Raw genomic sequence first — 15,225 nt, 5'->3', positions numbered from 1 at the left:
CACTCAGTTCTATCATCTTCTTCGTTGTTATCGATATATGATTCTCTTTGATTTTGTAGATCTAGAGTAGTTAACTATTTTTATATGCATACTGAGTAAGTAATAACTACATTGAATATCGTTATTAGTAATCATCTACTCTTATCGTCTATAACAAATACAATAAACAACTACTCCATATTCAGTTTACATAACTACTATGCACATATAACCAACTACTAATATAACTATCGATAGTTAACTACGTTACAATAGTAATCAATTTACAATAACTAACTTTTTGCCATTTTTCCTTTGTAGGAATATGTGTTCTCTTCAACAATGTGAACCCACACCATTCACAAATAATGTGCTTCTCCAGATTCGCGATGCACTCGTTGATGTCTTTGTAAAAATTGCTAGAGAATCTGCAGAAGATGCTTTCATTTGCTAGTTTATGTAAGATTTTAAACCAAACATTCAAGGAACATCTGTCATCACGGCGCTCAACCTATCTGCCTTCATTAAACAGCCCAACTCAAAGATGAAAATAGACAATTACCAATAATCAACTTTTGAGTAGTAGCTATATAATCGAAAAAAAACAATTACTAATACTTACTTAAATATTAGAATCAACTTTGAGTTGTATGAAGCAAATAAACAACTACTAATAATCAATTTTGAGTACTAGCTATCTAATCAAAATACATTACAAAGTAGTCAATGTCTATGTGTCATTCAAACGAACCTTTTTATAAAAATAGTTGTCTACTACATAACCCACATACTCTGAGCAAATGATCTTCTATGAAAATAGTGAACTATGGCCATAGAGTTACCATTGTAACCCCTCCCCAGACACCTGCTGAAAAGCCTTGCCGCATTCCTCAAATTTCTTTGTGTCATTCAAACGAATTGGATCAACCACATTTTTACCATAAAGTAGTCAACTACAACTCAATATAAAAAGTTAACTATGTTACAAACACTAAATATTTGACTACTTTATCCTCATTTCTCCTCGGGATGGGATCTTTATTTTCTTTTGTCGACCATGTGGTCAGCGCATTAATGGGGGAAGTAGTTCCGAGTCACCCGAACATACATAAGTTGGTTCTGGGTAGAAAGGTCTTTCATAAAAAGGTCTCCAAAAACTAGTTGTGTACACCTCTCCCATAAGCTTCTCATTTGCAATGTTTTTTTAGTCATCGCGGTCGATAACAACCATCCACATATTAAACATAGTCACATATTAGTAGTCATCTACTATAAATATATGAGCACAACAAACAAAAGAATTAAAATAAAGAATGTCTATACTGAAATAATATGTGACTATTTGGTATACGTCTATTTACCTTCAACTTGGTACAACCATAGTTAATATTGTCCATAATGTCTCATGATTTTAGAGTGAGATGATGTTCATCTGAGGATGCAACTTTTTTATGAAAATAGTCGTCTACTACATAATCGTATACTCTGAGTAAATGAAATTTTTTTTTTTTTTAAATAGTCAATTATGCTATAGAGTTACCTGAGATTTCAAATGATTTTAGCAAAAAGGTAGCGCATATAATTTTTTGAGAAGTAGTTCCGAGTCACCAGAACATACATAAGTTGGTTCTGCGTAGAAAGGTCTTTCATAAAAAGATTTCCAAAAACTAGTTGTGTACACCTCTCCCATAAGCTTCTCATTTGCAATGTTTTTTTACTCATCGTGGTTGATAACAACCACCTACATATTAAACATAGTCACATATTAGTAGGCATCTACTATAAATATATGAGCACAACAAACAAAAGAATTAGAATAAAGAATGTCTATACTGAAGTGATATGTGACTATTTGGTATACGTTTATTTACCTTCAACTTGGTGCAACCATAGTAAATATCGTCCATAATGTCTCATGATTTTAGAGTGAGAGGATGTTCATCTGAGGATGCAACTTTTTTATGAAAATAGTCGTCTCTTACATAACCGTATACTCTGAGTAAATGATTTTTTTATAAAATAGTCAATTATGCTATAGAGTTACGTGAGATTTCAAATGATTTGAGCAAAAAAGTAACGTGTATAATTTTTTTGAGAAAATACAAACCATAATGCTAAATTGCAAAATTAGATTAATCAAATCAGCGCTGCACTACCTAAAATTCACTCATTTTGAATATTGTGTTTAGAAAAAGAAACAAAAAAAAGAGAATGAGAAGAATAACATAGAGGAAGAGAAGAATGGTGGAGAGAGAAAATAATAATTAATTTAGTCCTCCACACATTATAAGACGACAACAAATATTAATGTTTGTTAAAGTTCTTATTGCTATTGTTCAAAAAAGAAGGTAAAATCTCAATCTTTCTAAGTTTTTGTGGTCCCAAATTGTGTCAAAAAAAGTTTTATCCAGAATTATAGAGTAAGGGGTATTCAGTCTTTTCCACATACTTTTTACAGTTGACTACTGCTATACAATCAATTGACTGATTTCCTATGATAGTTTGCTAATTTGCTTACCAAAACATATTATTCATGCATATCACCCAATTAGCAGTTATACATGAAAATATACAATTAATTAAAAAAATAATAATTAGAAAAACAAAATGTTTAAATGATTTATTCATAGTATTTTATATTATTATTATTAATAGTTTAATTGCTTGCAAATGAACAATATTTTTACTAAAGATTTTTAAATTAATTTGAAGTTTATCAACAGTAAATTGATATATAAGGTGTTATTTTTCAAAGTAAAAGAGCATTATAAAAAAGTCCAATAAAATAAATAATGAAGAATGAAGCAAAATATATAAAATCTTGAAAAGACATAAGTATTAAGAGAAGTAACTGTGATAATCAGCGGTTATATCTGAAATTGTACAATTAATAAAATAAAATAAAAAGACACAATTCCGTAAAATTGTAACCTTTGAATAAATTAGCAGTTATACATGAAAAATACAATTAATTAAAAAATAATAATAAATAGAAAGACACAATAGTTCAATGATTCATTCATAGTTTTTCATATTGTTATTATTAATAGATTAGATAACTCCTAATTCTGTTAAGCCCATCTTATCCTAATCCTTATTGGATAAGGATGTCTTGGACCTTAAGCTATTGAAGCTTATCCAACAGAAACATGGTTCACAAATCTGACTTTGATGTTGGTTTGAAGGTTAGTCTCTCTCACTCAAATTTCTCGAGTACTAAAGTGAAATGTTTTCAGGTTATTAAATGGACCTATGTTTTTTTACATTCTCTATATTTGTCTATGTGCAACTTAGGTACAACCCCATTTTATGCTGATGACTTGAAAGAACTTGATTGAATCCTTTTTTTTTTTTTTAACATGCTATAAGTCTTCCGACAAGCATTGATGGCTATATTCTTTATAGCAAATGTTAACTTTTGTATTTCTATATATCTTCTGATTTTATATATATTCATTTCTAGACTAAACATTAATGATTGTTTTAATTGGTGTTATTGATGCGATCATAGAACCAGAACCAGAAGCTGAACCACGGGTCGAAGATCAGATCGAGGAGCAGAAACCAGATACGACCTTGGTCATTCCGGACGGACCGATGATGAGATCACGCACCCGGAAGTTGGCGGGAGCCGTTCAGAAGATACTTACCGAGCTCAGGAACCAGAATATGGAACCAGCTACATCCAGTGCCGTGACCCTTCTCACATACCAAGGTGCTTACTGACTTCGGCCTGGTGTAGTCCTTGATACTCTTTTTCCTTGCTCCCGGGTTTGTCCGAATGAGTTTACCGAATAGGGTTTTAACGAAGTTAAGGGCTATACCACACACGGCCGCGGTTCAGTACGGACTTGGTATATGGGTCAGAATTTCAAGAGTCATTTTTGCCAAGGAATCTCAAGGGTCAGTCAAAGCTAGGCAAAGAAAAAGTCCAAGTTTTAGTCAAACTTATTTATTTATTTTGTAATTTTCTATGCATGACTCTTGGTCTGATCCACCCCTATATAAGGCGTTGTACCCCTTTCATTTTCATTCATTCATTTATCAATTAAAATCTGAGACTTTTCTCCTTTGTTCTTTTGAGAACTTTTTCGATTCTTAGGTGGTTAGCTTCAGAAGTTTTTTTCGTTTTATTAAGTTCTTTTCATCGAACTTGACGCAGCCTTCGCCTGCAAAATTTAAAATTTTCGTTAGTAGTAATCGGGGCTTAGAATCTTCGGGAATTCATTTCTCACACCCTCACATCCTTTTACCGGCGTTCTCTTTTTATCTTTGTTCCACTCCCCCTTGTTTCAAATCGTTCTCGAGACTTTGAGCTTAAAGATTTTCGGGAGTCTTTTTCTCACGCCTTAGCATCTGCTTCAAAAATTGTTCAGGGTCAAGGATCTATCAACCCCGCCGATCTAAGTGTGTGAAGTCCTTTGGAAGATCGTATCAGTTATCATGTCTAAACCTATTTATTTTGTATGTGAACTTTGCTTCACTTGTACATTTCTTAATGATAGTATAATTACAATGCATTACATCCACGAGAAATTTCGTTTGTTCATCATTTGCTGTTCTACTAAAATTTGAACTTTAACAGTTTTGATCTAGTTTCCAAAGAAGCATGCCAATCCATACTAAATTTTAAATCAGACGTTTTGAAGCTTGGTGAAATTTGTGGACACACAAATTATTGTGTAGGAAAAAGAGATCATTAAAAACAGTATTAAGGATTCACTTACGTACGTTTGACAATACAGTATGACTCTCCGTGATTGAAAAAGACTTCGATATCTAGTTGATAATTAGGGTAATTACCCATTGGGTACCCTAAAACCTAAAAAAGTTTAAGCCCATAAACCATCCTATTTGTATAAAAAGATGATGGTTCAAAACGGACAGGTACCCTTTACATGGGTTCGTATAGGCTATCCTACCCGTAAGGTTTTTTTTTTTTTTTAATTAAATCAAAACATTCTCAAATTTATTTTAGAGTGAAATTCTTATGAAATTTTGTTTTATAATTAGATAAATCATTGAAGTAATTTTTTTTTTAACTTCGAAATTATACTGGATAAATTTTAAAATTTTTTATTTTCTGTCAAAAACGTGAAATTTATTTTTCAGTAAGAATTTATCACATTTTTCTGTCAAACATAAAAATTTATATTTTTTCTCGTTTTCCATAAAAAAATGATTCTATTTTCTACCAAAAACATAAAATTTATCTAGTTTTCTGAACACAAAAGCAAAAATTTTGTTTTTTCAAAAAACCGTAAGATTTTGTTTTTCCGAAAAAAACATAAATCTTTTTCCTTTCCAAAATTTTAAATCCTATATCATTTCATAATGATTCAGTTTCTTTCAAAATAAAACTACTGTACCCATTAAAATATAACAAAGTGATACATTAGTTTTCTGTAGAATCTCAACCAAAGAATGTATATATATATATATGTTGTTATTTTAAAAATAAAACATTTAAATTTTTTTACTTATGCTCTATTAGAATTATTTAACTCATAATCATTTATTACATTGATAATCATGTATTATATTGATAATCATTCAGCCATGCATGAGTTGAGTCATTGACTCAATGAAACATTCCAGATATTACATATATATTAGAGCGCAGGGAGCTTACGAGCTGCTAATATAGACATATTGATCATAAACCTAATCCACCAATTTTTTGTTTTTATTAAATGAATGTAAAATTGTATTCGAGATTGTCTTTGCAGTTTAAGATTGCCTTGTGGCAAACCACAAGATTAGAGCTTCATCATATAAATTGCCATTATACGATCCGAACATTTTTTTCAATGAGTTGTATGAGCTGAGCTGTTTGGAGTGGTGATTCGCCAGGACATCGAGCATTTCTTTCTCTCTCCAAATGTGGTAGATTGTTGCCTGAAAAGTGTTAATTCACATATTTTTACCCACCAAAGGATCAAAATCTGTCTTACTTATCGAGCAAGGAACATTTGATTGATATCTTCTGATCTCCGAATGATCATCATGTTGAAGCAATGCCCCATAAGCACTTTCGAGAATTTTTTACTACGTCGTGATAAGTCGCAAGGCAAGTACGTAGCTGAGCCTATTATATCTGCCTTGGGAAGAAAATCATCTCTGATTAGAGAAGTTGTTATTTCAGAGTTGTTCAATGCTTTGAATGCCTTGATTTTTGCTATGGTCGTGATTTCGGTGTGGGGGTTTTCGAGTTTAGAAGCGATCAATTTCTCACAGTAGTAATACACGTTCTCGGTAAGGAGGCATATGCTCTCGATTTGAATCCATGTTGATTCGTCTGGTGGAATCAGTGTGGATGTGGTTGATGGAATTGTGTAGACTGTAAGATAATGAAACTCCGTAGAAATTTCTATTCATCAGACAATTCTTATATAGTTACAATAGAAGTATCTCTCAAGTATATCTTTACATATTTGAAGTTATCGGATATAAGAAAATATTCTATATCCTATTTTCTTACACTCCCCTCAGATGGAGCAGGAGGAGGACGAACGCTCAAGCTGGATTAAAAATCAAGAAATAGTGTCGACGGAAACCCTTTGGTGAAGATATAGGCGTACTGAATGTGACTTCCTCGGGGTTTGTTTCTTTTTCCTTCCAGTTGGTGAGACCCTCTTCCATTTCTTTCCTTGGTAGTCTACCATCATCGGGTCGGCTCTTGGTTTGTCTTAAACTTATACCAGGATATAGTTTCGTCTTCTCATCAAGATCTTTAGGAGATTTCTTAGAAAAACCTCCAACCGGCTCAGTGTTGGAGATCTGTTCCATTCTTGCATCAACCTCACGTGCCTTGAGCTCGAGTTTGCTTAGCCTGTACTTTATTCCTTGCAGCTCCTCGTCTGTGTTCTCTCTATACCAGGAGGTGAACTCTCCAACTTCCTTGATCTCTCGTTTTGATTCGGCTATGTCACTTGAGTTTTGGATGATATCATAGCCTTGTCTTGTCTGTTCTCTAGCGACTTGATCAATCATTCCGGCAAGGGTTCGTGCGTCTTTATGGGTTTGCTCTTCCAAGATCCTGACATGATCAGCCAAACCATCAAACTTTTTGTTGAACTCTTCAGAAATCGAATCAATCCTCTTGAGCAGGGTGTTCTCGGTGAGAATCCGCTCATCAAGGAACTGGTTTATCATTCCTTCAAGATATCCCAAACGTTTGCTGATCTCAAATTGTCCTCTTGCTGGCTAGGGTTTTATGGTGGAAGGTGCTGGACGTACGACCCGAAATAGATCAGAGGAGGTCCATAGGGATCTTCTCGGCGGCGAGTGATGTGTGTCTGCGTGAGAGTTGTCAAGTTTTACCCTAAATGAAATCAATAGCCGCAAGTGCACAGCTGATCGATTGTAGTACTTAGGGATCGAATCCACAGGGAAGGAAGATTTTTCCAGCAAAAGCCTTCGAAAGAAATATAAAGTAAGGAAGTCTAGAACCATGCGATTTTTGTAAGGGTTTTAGTGGTGTCTTTAAAACGTAAAAACTAATCTTAACGAGAAAATACAAGAATTAAAATGACCTAATAACTAAACTTAATGAAATCAACTAAAAACTAGAAAAACGGCTAAACCTAATTGCTTAAATGAAAATCGATTAAGAGAATGAAAATAATGAACTAAAGCTTGAAATAAAATCGATGTAATTCTATAGAAAAGAAGGCGCTGAGTTTCAGAGAAGTTTTCTCCGGAGTATGAACGATTCAAAACATTGCTAAAGAGTAAATTTGATAAGATCTTAGCTAAAATTTTTCGAACTAGAGTCACAGACGTATGAATACGCTACTGTCGTGATCATAGACAACTATCTCTCTCAACCCTGACCAGTAGATTTCCACTCTGGCCCTGGAAGAGAAAATATGCATTATGTTTAAGACTCGTCAGCATTCACAAATCGCCCATAGGTAGGTTTCCACTCCTATGTTTTTTTTGCTCTCCCAAACTAGATATGACACCGGATGAACACTTTTGTGTCACCAAGCATCTGGATCAGATTGTAGTTCATGACGCTACTCTCATGCATTAAAAGTAAATTCAGAAGAAAAAGTTCTAAGATTTGCTTCAATATCTCATGGAATCTCATCGAACATATATATCCCTATCGAAAATCCCTTTGACCCAACAATAAAACTACTCAGACATGATGAACGAAATCAAAAACATAGTATTAAAAAGTAGAGCAATAATCGAGATTGAAAAAGAAAGAACAAGGGTTCAAGAGATAAATCTCTCTCTCCCTAAAAGCTTAAACTTAAAAAGTATTCTAAAACAATAAGACCATATGATGTGATACGAATTAGGTTCCTAAAACATGTATTTATAGTGCTCAAGACATCACTGGACGTCACTTAAGGTTTCTCCAAATGAGGGAATAATTTTGGGCTTCAGAAATGGGCCTTCTAGTTCGGAGTTGGCTGGCCGCAGTCGGGAAGTGCGTGGCCGCAGGGAATGGATGCTTGGCCGCGGTTTGGGTAGCCTTTGACCGTGGTGAAATGGCTGTTGGCCGCGGGTGGAAATGATTACCGGCTGGTTTACGGGACATCTTGCTCTTCGCGTAACTTTTGATTGAACCGTTGGATTGCCAAGCTGTAAAGTGTGCTGGAAAGCTGATAGTTTCATCTTTGAGGTCTCCAAATTTGAGCTGGATCAGACGGTGAGAAGGCCTTCAATCGGGGGTGAACTTCTGACGGTTTGACTCTGAGCTGAAAATCTGGTCTTCTATTCATTTTGTTAAGTCTTTCCCTAAGTTTCCTAAAAATTGTCTTGGAACTACAAATACTAGAAAAACATAATAAAAGTACTTGAAAGCAATAAAAACATAGTAAAAGTATTTCAAAACGATCCATAAAAGTGGTCCAAATACGGTGTTATCAGCGAGCAGGCTCACGACGCTGGTGTTATGGATGACTCGGATGGATGTCTCGATCCATATGGTCGAAATGTCGAGCGTGATGTTCTTCTCTGCGTCTGGTGGCTTGAGGAGTGTTGTAAAAAACCTTTCTTGTAGTTGGGATTTGGATTTATAGGGTCCATTGCCTCGGGAATTGAAACAAAGAGAACCAAAAACGAAAATAAGTAGAAAAATGGTTCTAGAGTCGATTTACCAACATTTCTTAGAGTTTCGCGGAAAAGGAAACGCGTGCCTTCCCCGGAAACTGCGCCAAAAACTTGATGTCTGCTGTGATGAGGGTGTCAAGTTTTACTCTAATGAAATCAATAAGCCGCAATTGCACATCTGATCGATTATAGTACTTAAGGATCGAATTCACAGGAATGAGGTTATTTTCTTCAAAAGCCTTCGAGAGAAATATAAAGTAAGGAAGTATAGAATCAGGCGATATTTTAAGGGGTTTTGGTGGTGTCTTTACAACGTAAAAATTAATCTTAATGGAAAAGTACAAAAATCAAAATAACATAATAACTAAACCTAATAAAATCAACTAAACACGATGAAAATGACTAGATATAAATTGCTTGAATGAAATAGGCTGGAATATAGAAAATTGTGCGAGCCAAAACTCGCACAATCAAAAATTTGTAAGGAAAAACTAAGGGATCCGAAATTTCTAGGGTAATCGCAAGAACAGTAAGATCAAAAGAAGGTTTTGTTTGCTGTGAAAGTGTTTAGGTCTTATTGCTCTCGAGTTGTGAAAAGTTACAGAATGAATTGTATACATCGTCTATTTATACTAATTCTCTGAACCGCCTAGCCGAGAATTTCGGAAGGGATTTTCAGAATATTTCCTTATCGCCTCGTGCGGCTCACCGCCTTTGTATTTCACCTAGGGTTCCTATGGGCTTCGTCTTTCAAGGCCTAGGTTCGGCCCATCAAAACTTCTCCACGGCTCGGCCCACTTGCCATTCGAATCGCGACGTGATTTGGTCCACCTCACTGAGGCGCGGCTCGGCCCAAGCATGTTGAAATGCGGCTCGGCCCATTTCTCACGATACAGCTCGGTCCACCTGCTTTCTTACACAGCTTGGCCCACTGGACATCCTTCCCGCGGCTCGGCCTACTTGTTCCTCTTCGCGGTTCGGCCCATCTTTGCACGGCGTGGCCCATCTTTCCTTATTCACGGCTCGGCCCATCTGCCTTTCTCCACGGCTCTCCCACTTGTCTATCTCCACGGCTCTCCCACTTGTCTTTCTCCACGGCTCTCCCACTTGTCTTGGTGAGCGCAGCTCGGCTAATTTGTCTTTTTTCCATACTTAGTCATTTCGAGATGGTTTTATCCGCTTGGGGTGAGAACCGACCCCAACAGTTAGCCCCCCAGCTCGTCAGTTTCGGAGGCGAGAATGATGAGGTCCATTACTCCTGACTGTCGGATAAACCATCGAGTCGAGCTGTTACGACTTAGGCCCAAAGATGCCGAGGCGTTCCCAAGGAGTGCCCAGGATGCCGAGGCATTTCAAGAAGGTGCCGAGGATGCAGAGGCAAGTTAAGGACGAGGCGATTCTGTTTAGTAGTGGCGAGCCGTGATGAGGCGTTTTGAGAAGGTTCTGTCGAGCCGAATAAACGGCGAGGCGTTTTGAGAGAAAGTTGGTGCCGAGCCGTTTTGTTAACGACGAGGCGTTTCAAGAGAGAGTTAATACCGAGCCCTTTCGTTAACGGCGAGGCGTTTCAAGAGAGAGTTAATGCCGAGCCGAATAAGCGACAAGGCGTTTTGTGAAAAATGTGACGAGCCGAATAAAACGACGAGGCGTTTTGCGAAAACTGTGCCTTTCTTAATGACAAGACGCCCATAGTGCTACGGTGAGCTGAAAGACTAATACTAAAGCTTTTCCAGAAAATACAATGCCGAGGCGTGTTAGATATTGTCGGGGGAGAGTGTTACGCCGACACATGTGATCAAGATACGGCTTGTTACTAGATTAAGTCAGGAGATGCCAAACCGACAAGGTCAAAAGATGCATAGACGACAAGGCAAGACAGTGCCTAGAAGATGAGTCGAGACGATGGCTAGGAGACAAGGCAGGAGGATGCCTACGCGACGAGGCAAGATGACGCCTAGCCAACGAGCCGAGATGATGCCTAGGCGATAATGCAAGAGGATGCCTAGGCGACAAGGCAAGGTGACGCCTAGCCAACGAGCCGAGATGATGGCTAGGCGATAATGCAAGAGGATGCCTAGCTGCCGAGCCGAGTTAACGGCTAGGTGACAAAGCAAGAAGATGCCTAGGCGACGAGGCAAGATGACGCCTAGCCAACGAGCCGAGATGATGGCTAGGCGATAATGCAAGAGGATGCCTAGCTGCCGAGCCGAGTTAACGGCTAGGTGACAAGGCAAGAGGATGCCTAGGCAATGAGGCAAGATGACGGCTAGGCGACAAGGCAAGTAGATGCCTAGCTGCCGAGCCGAGTTAACGGCTAGGCGACAAGGCAAGAGGATGCTTAGGCAACGAGGTAAGATGATGCCTAGGCAACGAGCTGATGATGGCTAGGCGATGATACAAGATGAATCTTAGGCGACAAGCCGATGACGGCTAGGTGATAACGAAAGAGGATGCCTAGCCGCCGAGCCGAGTTAATGGCTAGGCGACAAGGCGAGGGGATGCCTAGGTGACGAGGTAGAGAGGATGCCTAGGCGACGAGCCGATGATCGCTGGGCGATGATACAAGATGACACCTAGCCGACGAGGCAAGATGATGCCTAGGCGACGAGCCGGGATAATTCATGGACGACGAGCAGAGATAATGCCTAGGCAACGAGCCGACCTAATGTCTAAGAGACAAGGCGAGGTGATGCCTAGGCAACGAGCCGATGATGGCTAGGCGACGAGATGATCCCGACGAGGCAAGATGATTCCTAGGCGAAAAAGGCAAGATGATGCCTAGGCGACAAGCCGAGATAATGCCTAGGCAACGAGCCAAAATAATGCCTAGGCAACGAGCCGAGATAATGCCTAGGCAACAAGGTGAGGTGATGCCTAGGCGATGAGTACAGTAAAATAATGCCTAGGTGACGATCGAAGATAATGCATAGGCGACGAGGCCTTTTCGTTTAGATGACGCCGAGCCGTGTTTAGCGATAACGACGAGGCGATTTTCATTGGCAATGCCGAGCCATGTTTAATGATAACGACGAGACGATTTTTATTGGCAATGCCGAGCCGTGTTTAATGATAACGGCGAGGCGTTTTCATTAGATGATGCCGAGCCATGTATAACGACAAAGCGTTTTCATTATATGATGCCGATCCGTGTATAACGTTGAGGTGTTTTGTTTTTTATTAACCAAAGATGATTTCGGGCCGTTCATTGAGATTTATCCATTCTATCACTGAGAGAGGTCTTCATTGAGGTGAGCTGTTTTAGATTGTTTTGATAAAGAATCTCTGACTAACGCTGAAGTATTTTTCAAGTAAGTTATGTGTTTTATAGGCCTTGTTTTCTTTGAGAGACTGATCGTTCGTGAGGAAGAGTCGGGCGTTGCAGCCAAAGTGTTTAGCTTGAGCCTGTTTTTTTTCTTGCCGAGGCGTTAGCCCAGGGTTTCTCATTGATGAGGCAAAAGTTCCAGAGGATATAGTGTTCTCTTTGGAATATGACTATAGACCGGCGTTCCCGAGAGGGTGAGTGTGTTTTGCCGGGTTTTAAGAGTTCACTTTGGTTTTAGAGAAAGCGATGTAGTCTCGTCTTATAATCTCGTGTGCGATAGTGGACTGTGGCGACCGATACGTTTTTGGTCTGAAATTTGTATAGCGCGCTTTATTTTTATCCATAGAGGATGTAACTTGCACCCTCGTCCTAGGAAAGGTGGTAAAAGTCCGTTTAGAGAACTTTGTATTTGTTGTCTCGTTGTGGCCAGCAACGAGACGAGGCGTACGGTGTTTGGATACCAAAGTAGAACTTTGCCGAAGCAATGCAAGATCAATGAAAATAAAGTAAAATGTTTAGCCGACGTAAAACAAGTGAATAAAAGACTAGCCAAAGTGAAAGCAAGTGAATTAAAACTAGCTGAAGTGAACGCAAGTGAATTAAAACTAGCCGAAGTGAAAGCAAGTGAACGAAAGGAAAAATGAAGTGACATAAATCTAGAGAAACCTGACTTGACGAGCAAAAAATTTAAGAAATGGTGTAAGTATGGTGTATACGTACCTACTCCCCCCCCCTTTTAGGAAGGGGGACAGCTGAACCCGTCCGAGGACGGGCTGTCTACGTACCCTTTGCAGAGATCAAGATGTTCCGTAGTTCATGCTGGTCGTGGTGCATCCTTAGTGATAGTATTTCTTCAGATCCGGAGTTAAAATCGAGCTCTGGATTGCTGCTTTCGTCGCTTCGTACTGCTCGTCTAAATTCTTCATTTCTTCCTCATTCATGATAAAGTCTGATGATCGATGCAGAGCGTCCTGAATTGTTTGCGGCGTGTTCAGCGCCATCTCCCTTCGAAACTCTGATTTGTACCATAAGGATCGGTTTAGGGCTTCAAGGGCGGCCTTGTCACTTATTCCTTCTACTTTGGACACAACAACTTTGAACCTTGCCATGTAATCCCGAAGCGGTTCGTTAGGTTCTTGAGATAACGTCCATAGATCGGCGTCGGAGGTGCCTCGGTCCATGAACATCGAGTACTGCTTCAAGAACAAGGCGGAGAGCTGCTGGAAGCTGTTGATCGAATTACGTTCTTGCCTTGAGAACCATTCTAGTGCGGCCCCTTTGAGATGCTCTACAAACAACAGACAATAACCGGCGTCTTTTTCTTGCTTGGTCAGGTTGGCAGAGTTCCTCGTGAAGGCTCGTCCCATTGCTATGCGGAACGCCGTGATATGAGCTTTCGGGTCAGTGGTTCCTTCATAGAAAGGGATCCTGACTTTTCCGGGCACGGGGATCCTAGCCTCTGTGATCCTCGTCGTGAACGAGGTTCTTTTGGTTTCTTCGAGCATTTGATCAATCTCCGGCGCGGCACTTGTCGCATTATGCACTTGAGATTTCATGGCGCGTATCTCTGCAACTGTCCGAGCCATTGAGGCTCGCAACTCTTTGATTTCGAGGGTTTGCGCGTGAGTCATTCCCTTTGATTGGGGGAGTCGCTCCCGCACTTCTCTCCTCGGCTCGTCTTCGCGCTCCGCCTGCTCAATCCATTGGAGGTTTTCTTCTTCTTCAGTCGGGTTGTCGCCGCGAGCCGGATCGGTGATTTTGTCAGTCCGGACGCCGTTTAGTGCCGAGGCGAGCACTTCTTGGCTTATTCGCCGAGCCGAGCCGTTTTGTTGCGAGTTCGTGGTTCCATCGTTCTGCTGGGTGCCCACGTCAATCGCGTCATTCTCCTCTTCGCCGGCTCGTCGCCTTGAGTTCCGACGGAGTGGAGGCGGCTCGGTCATGTTGACTCGGGTTGCCGCGGGAGTCTGTTCGCCGAGGGGACGAAACATGGGTGGAGCCAAGTGGTTTCTCGCGCCGCTCCGAGAGGCCTCTGCAGGCGTTGAGAAGTCGAAGCGTCTCCGGATTCCATCCATCGGGTCGGGAATTCGGGCTCTCCAAGTTGGGTGTTGTCGCTCAGCCGCCATCGCGTCGAGCCTCTCCGTAATCGCCTCGTTTCTTTTGTCCTGCTCGTTGATTTTCTTCATCAACGCAGCCATCATGTTTCACATTTCCTCTTGGGTTTCGGTCGTTGCCGTCGTTGTGCCTGATGCTGGAGCGTCTTTCTCCGCGCCGTTATCGTTGTTGTTGTTATCGTCGAGGGTGTTGCTCGCCATGTTCTTCGGATCTTAAATTCTTGTCGATTTAGAGTAAGAAAGTTTCGATTTCCCACAGACGGCGCCAAATTGTGCGAGCCAAAACTCGCACAACCAAAAATTTGTAAGGAAAAACTAAGGGATCCGAAATTTCTAGGGTAATCGTAAGAACAGTAAGATCAAAAAAAGGTTTTGTTTTCTGTGAAAGTGTTTAGGTCTTATTGCTCTCGAGTTGTGAAAAGTTACAGAATGAATTGTATACATCGTCTATTTATACTAATTCTGTGAACCGCCTAGCCGAGAATTTCGGGAGGGATTTTCGGAATATTTCCTTATCGCCTCGTGCGGCTCACCGCCTTTGTATTTCACCTAGGGTTTCTATGGGCTTCGTCTTTCAAGGCCTAGGTTCGGCCCATCAAAACTTCTCCACAGCTCGGCCCACTTGCCATTCGAATCGCGACGTGATTTGGTCCACCTCACTGAGGCGCGGCTCGGCCCAAGCATGTTGAAATGCGGCTCGGCCCACTTCTCACGATACAGCTCGGTCCACCTGCTTTCTTGCACAGC

General features: G+C 40.0%; 1 protein-coding gene across 1 annotated transcript; it reads right to left on the bottom strand.

Moving 5' to 3' along the window:
- Positions 1 to 13,203: 13,203 nt before the first annotated feature.
- On the bottom strand, positions 13,204 to 14,490 carry LOC112088507. Its single transcript, XM_024158810.1, has 2 exons — positions 14,236 to 14,490; positions 13,204 to 14,058 (listed from the first exon to the last, which is right to left on the bottom strand). The coding sequence occupies exons 1-2, from the start codon at positions 14,488 to 14,490 to the stop codon at positions 13,204 to 13,206; spliced, it is 1,110 nt and encodes a 369-aa protein (XP_024014578.1).
- Between the last annotated feature and the right edge of the window lie 735 nt (positions 14,491 to 15,225).

This window comes from Eutrema salsugineum, unplaced genomic scaffold (genome assembly GCF_000478725.1).
Source record: "Eutrema salsugineum unplaced genomic scaffold, Eutsalg1_0 scaffold_8, whole genome shotgun sequence".
NCBI lineage: Eukaryota > Viridiplantae > Streptophyta > Magnoliopsida > Brassicales > Brassicaceae > Eutrema > Eutrema salsugineum.
This window is presented reverse-complemented; position numbering and strand designations above follow the sequence as displayed.

Excerpts from the sequence above, each read along its gene's own strand:
- LOC112088507 (XM_024158810.1), bottom strand. The coding sequence starts at position 14,490 with ATGGCGGCTGAGCGACAACACCCAACTTGGAGAGCCCGAATTCCCGAC. Across the intron at positions 14,059-14,235 it reads AGGAGAATGACGCGATTGAC|GCGGAGCGCGAAGACGAGCC; the intron begins GTGGGCACCCAG and ends TGGATTGAGCAG.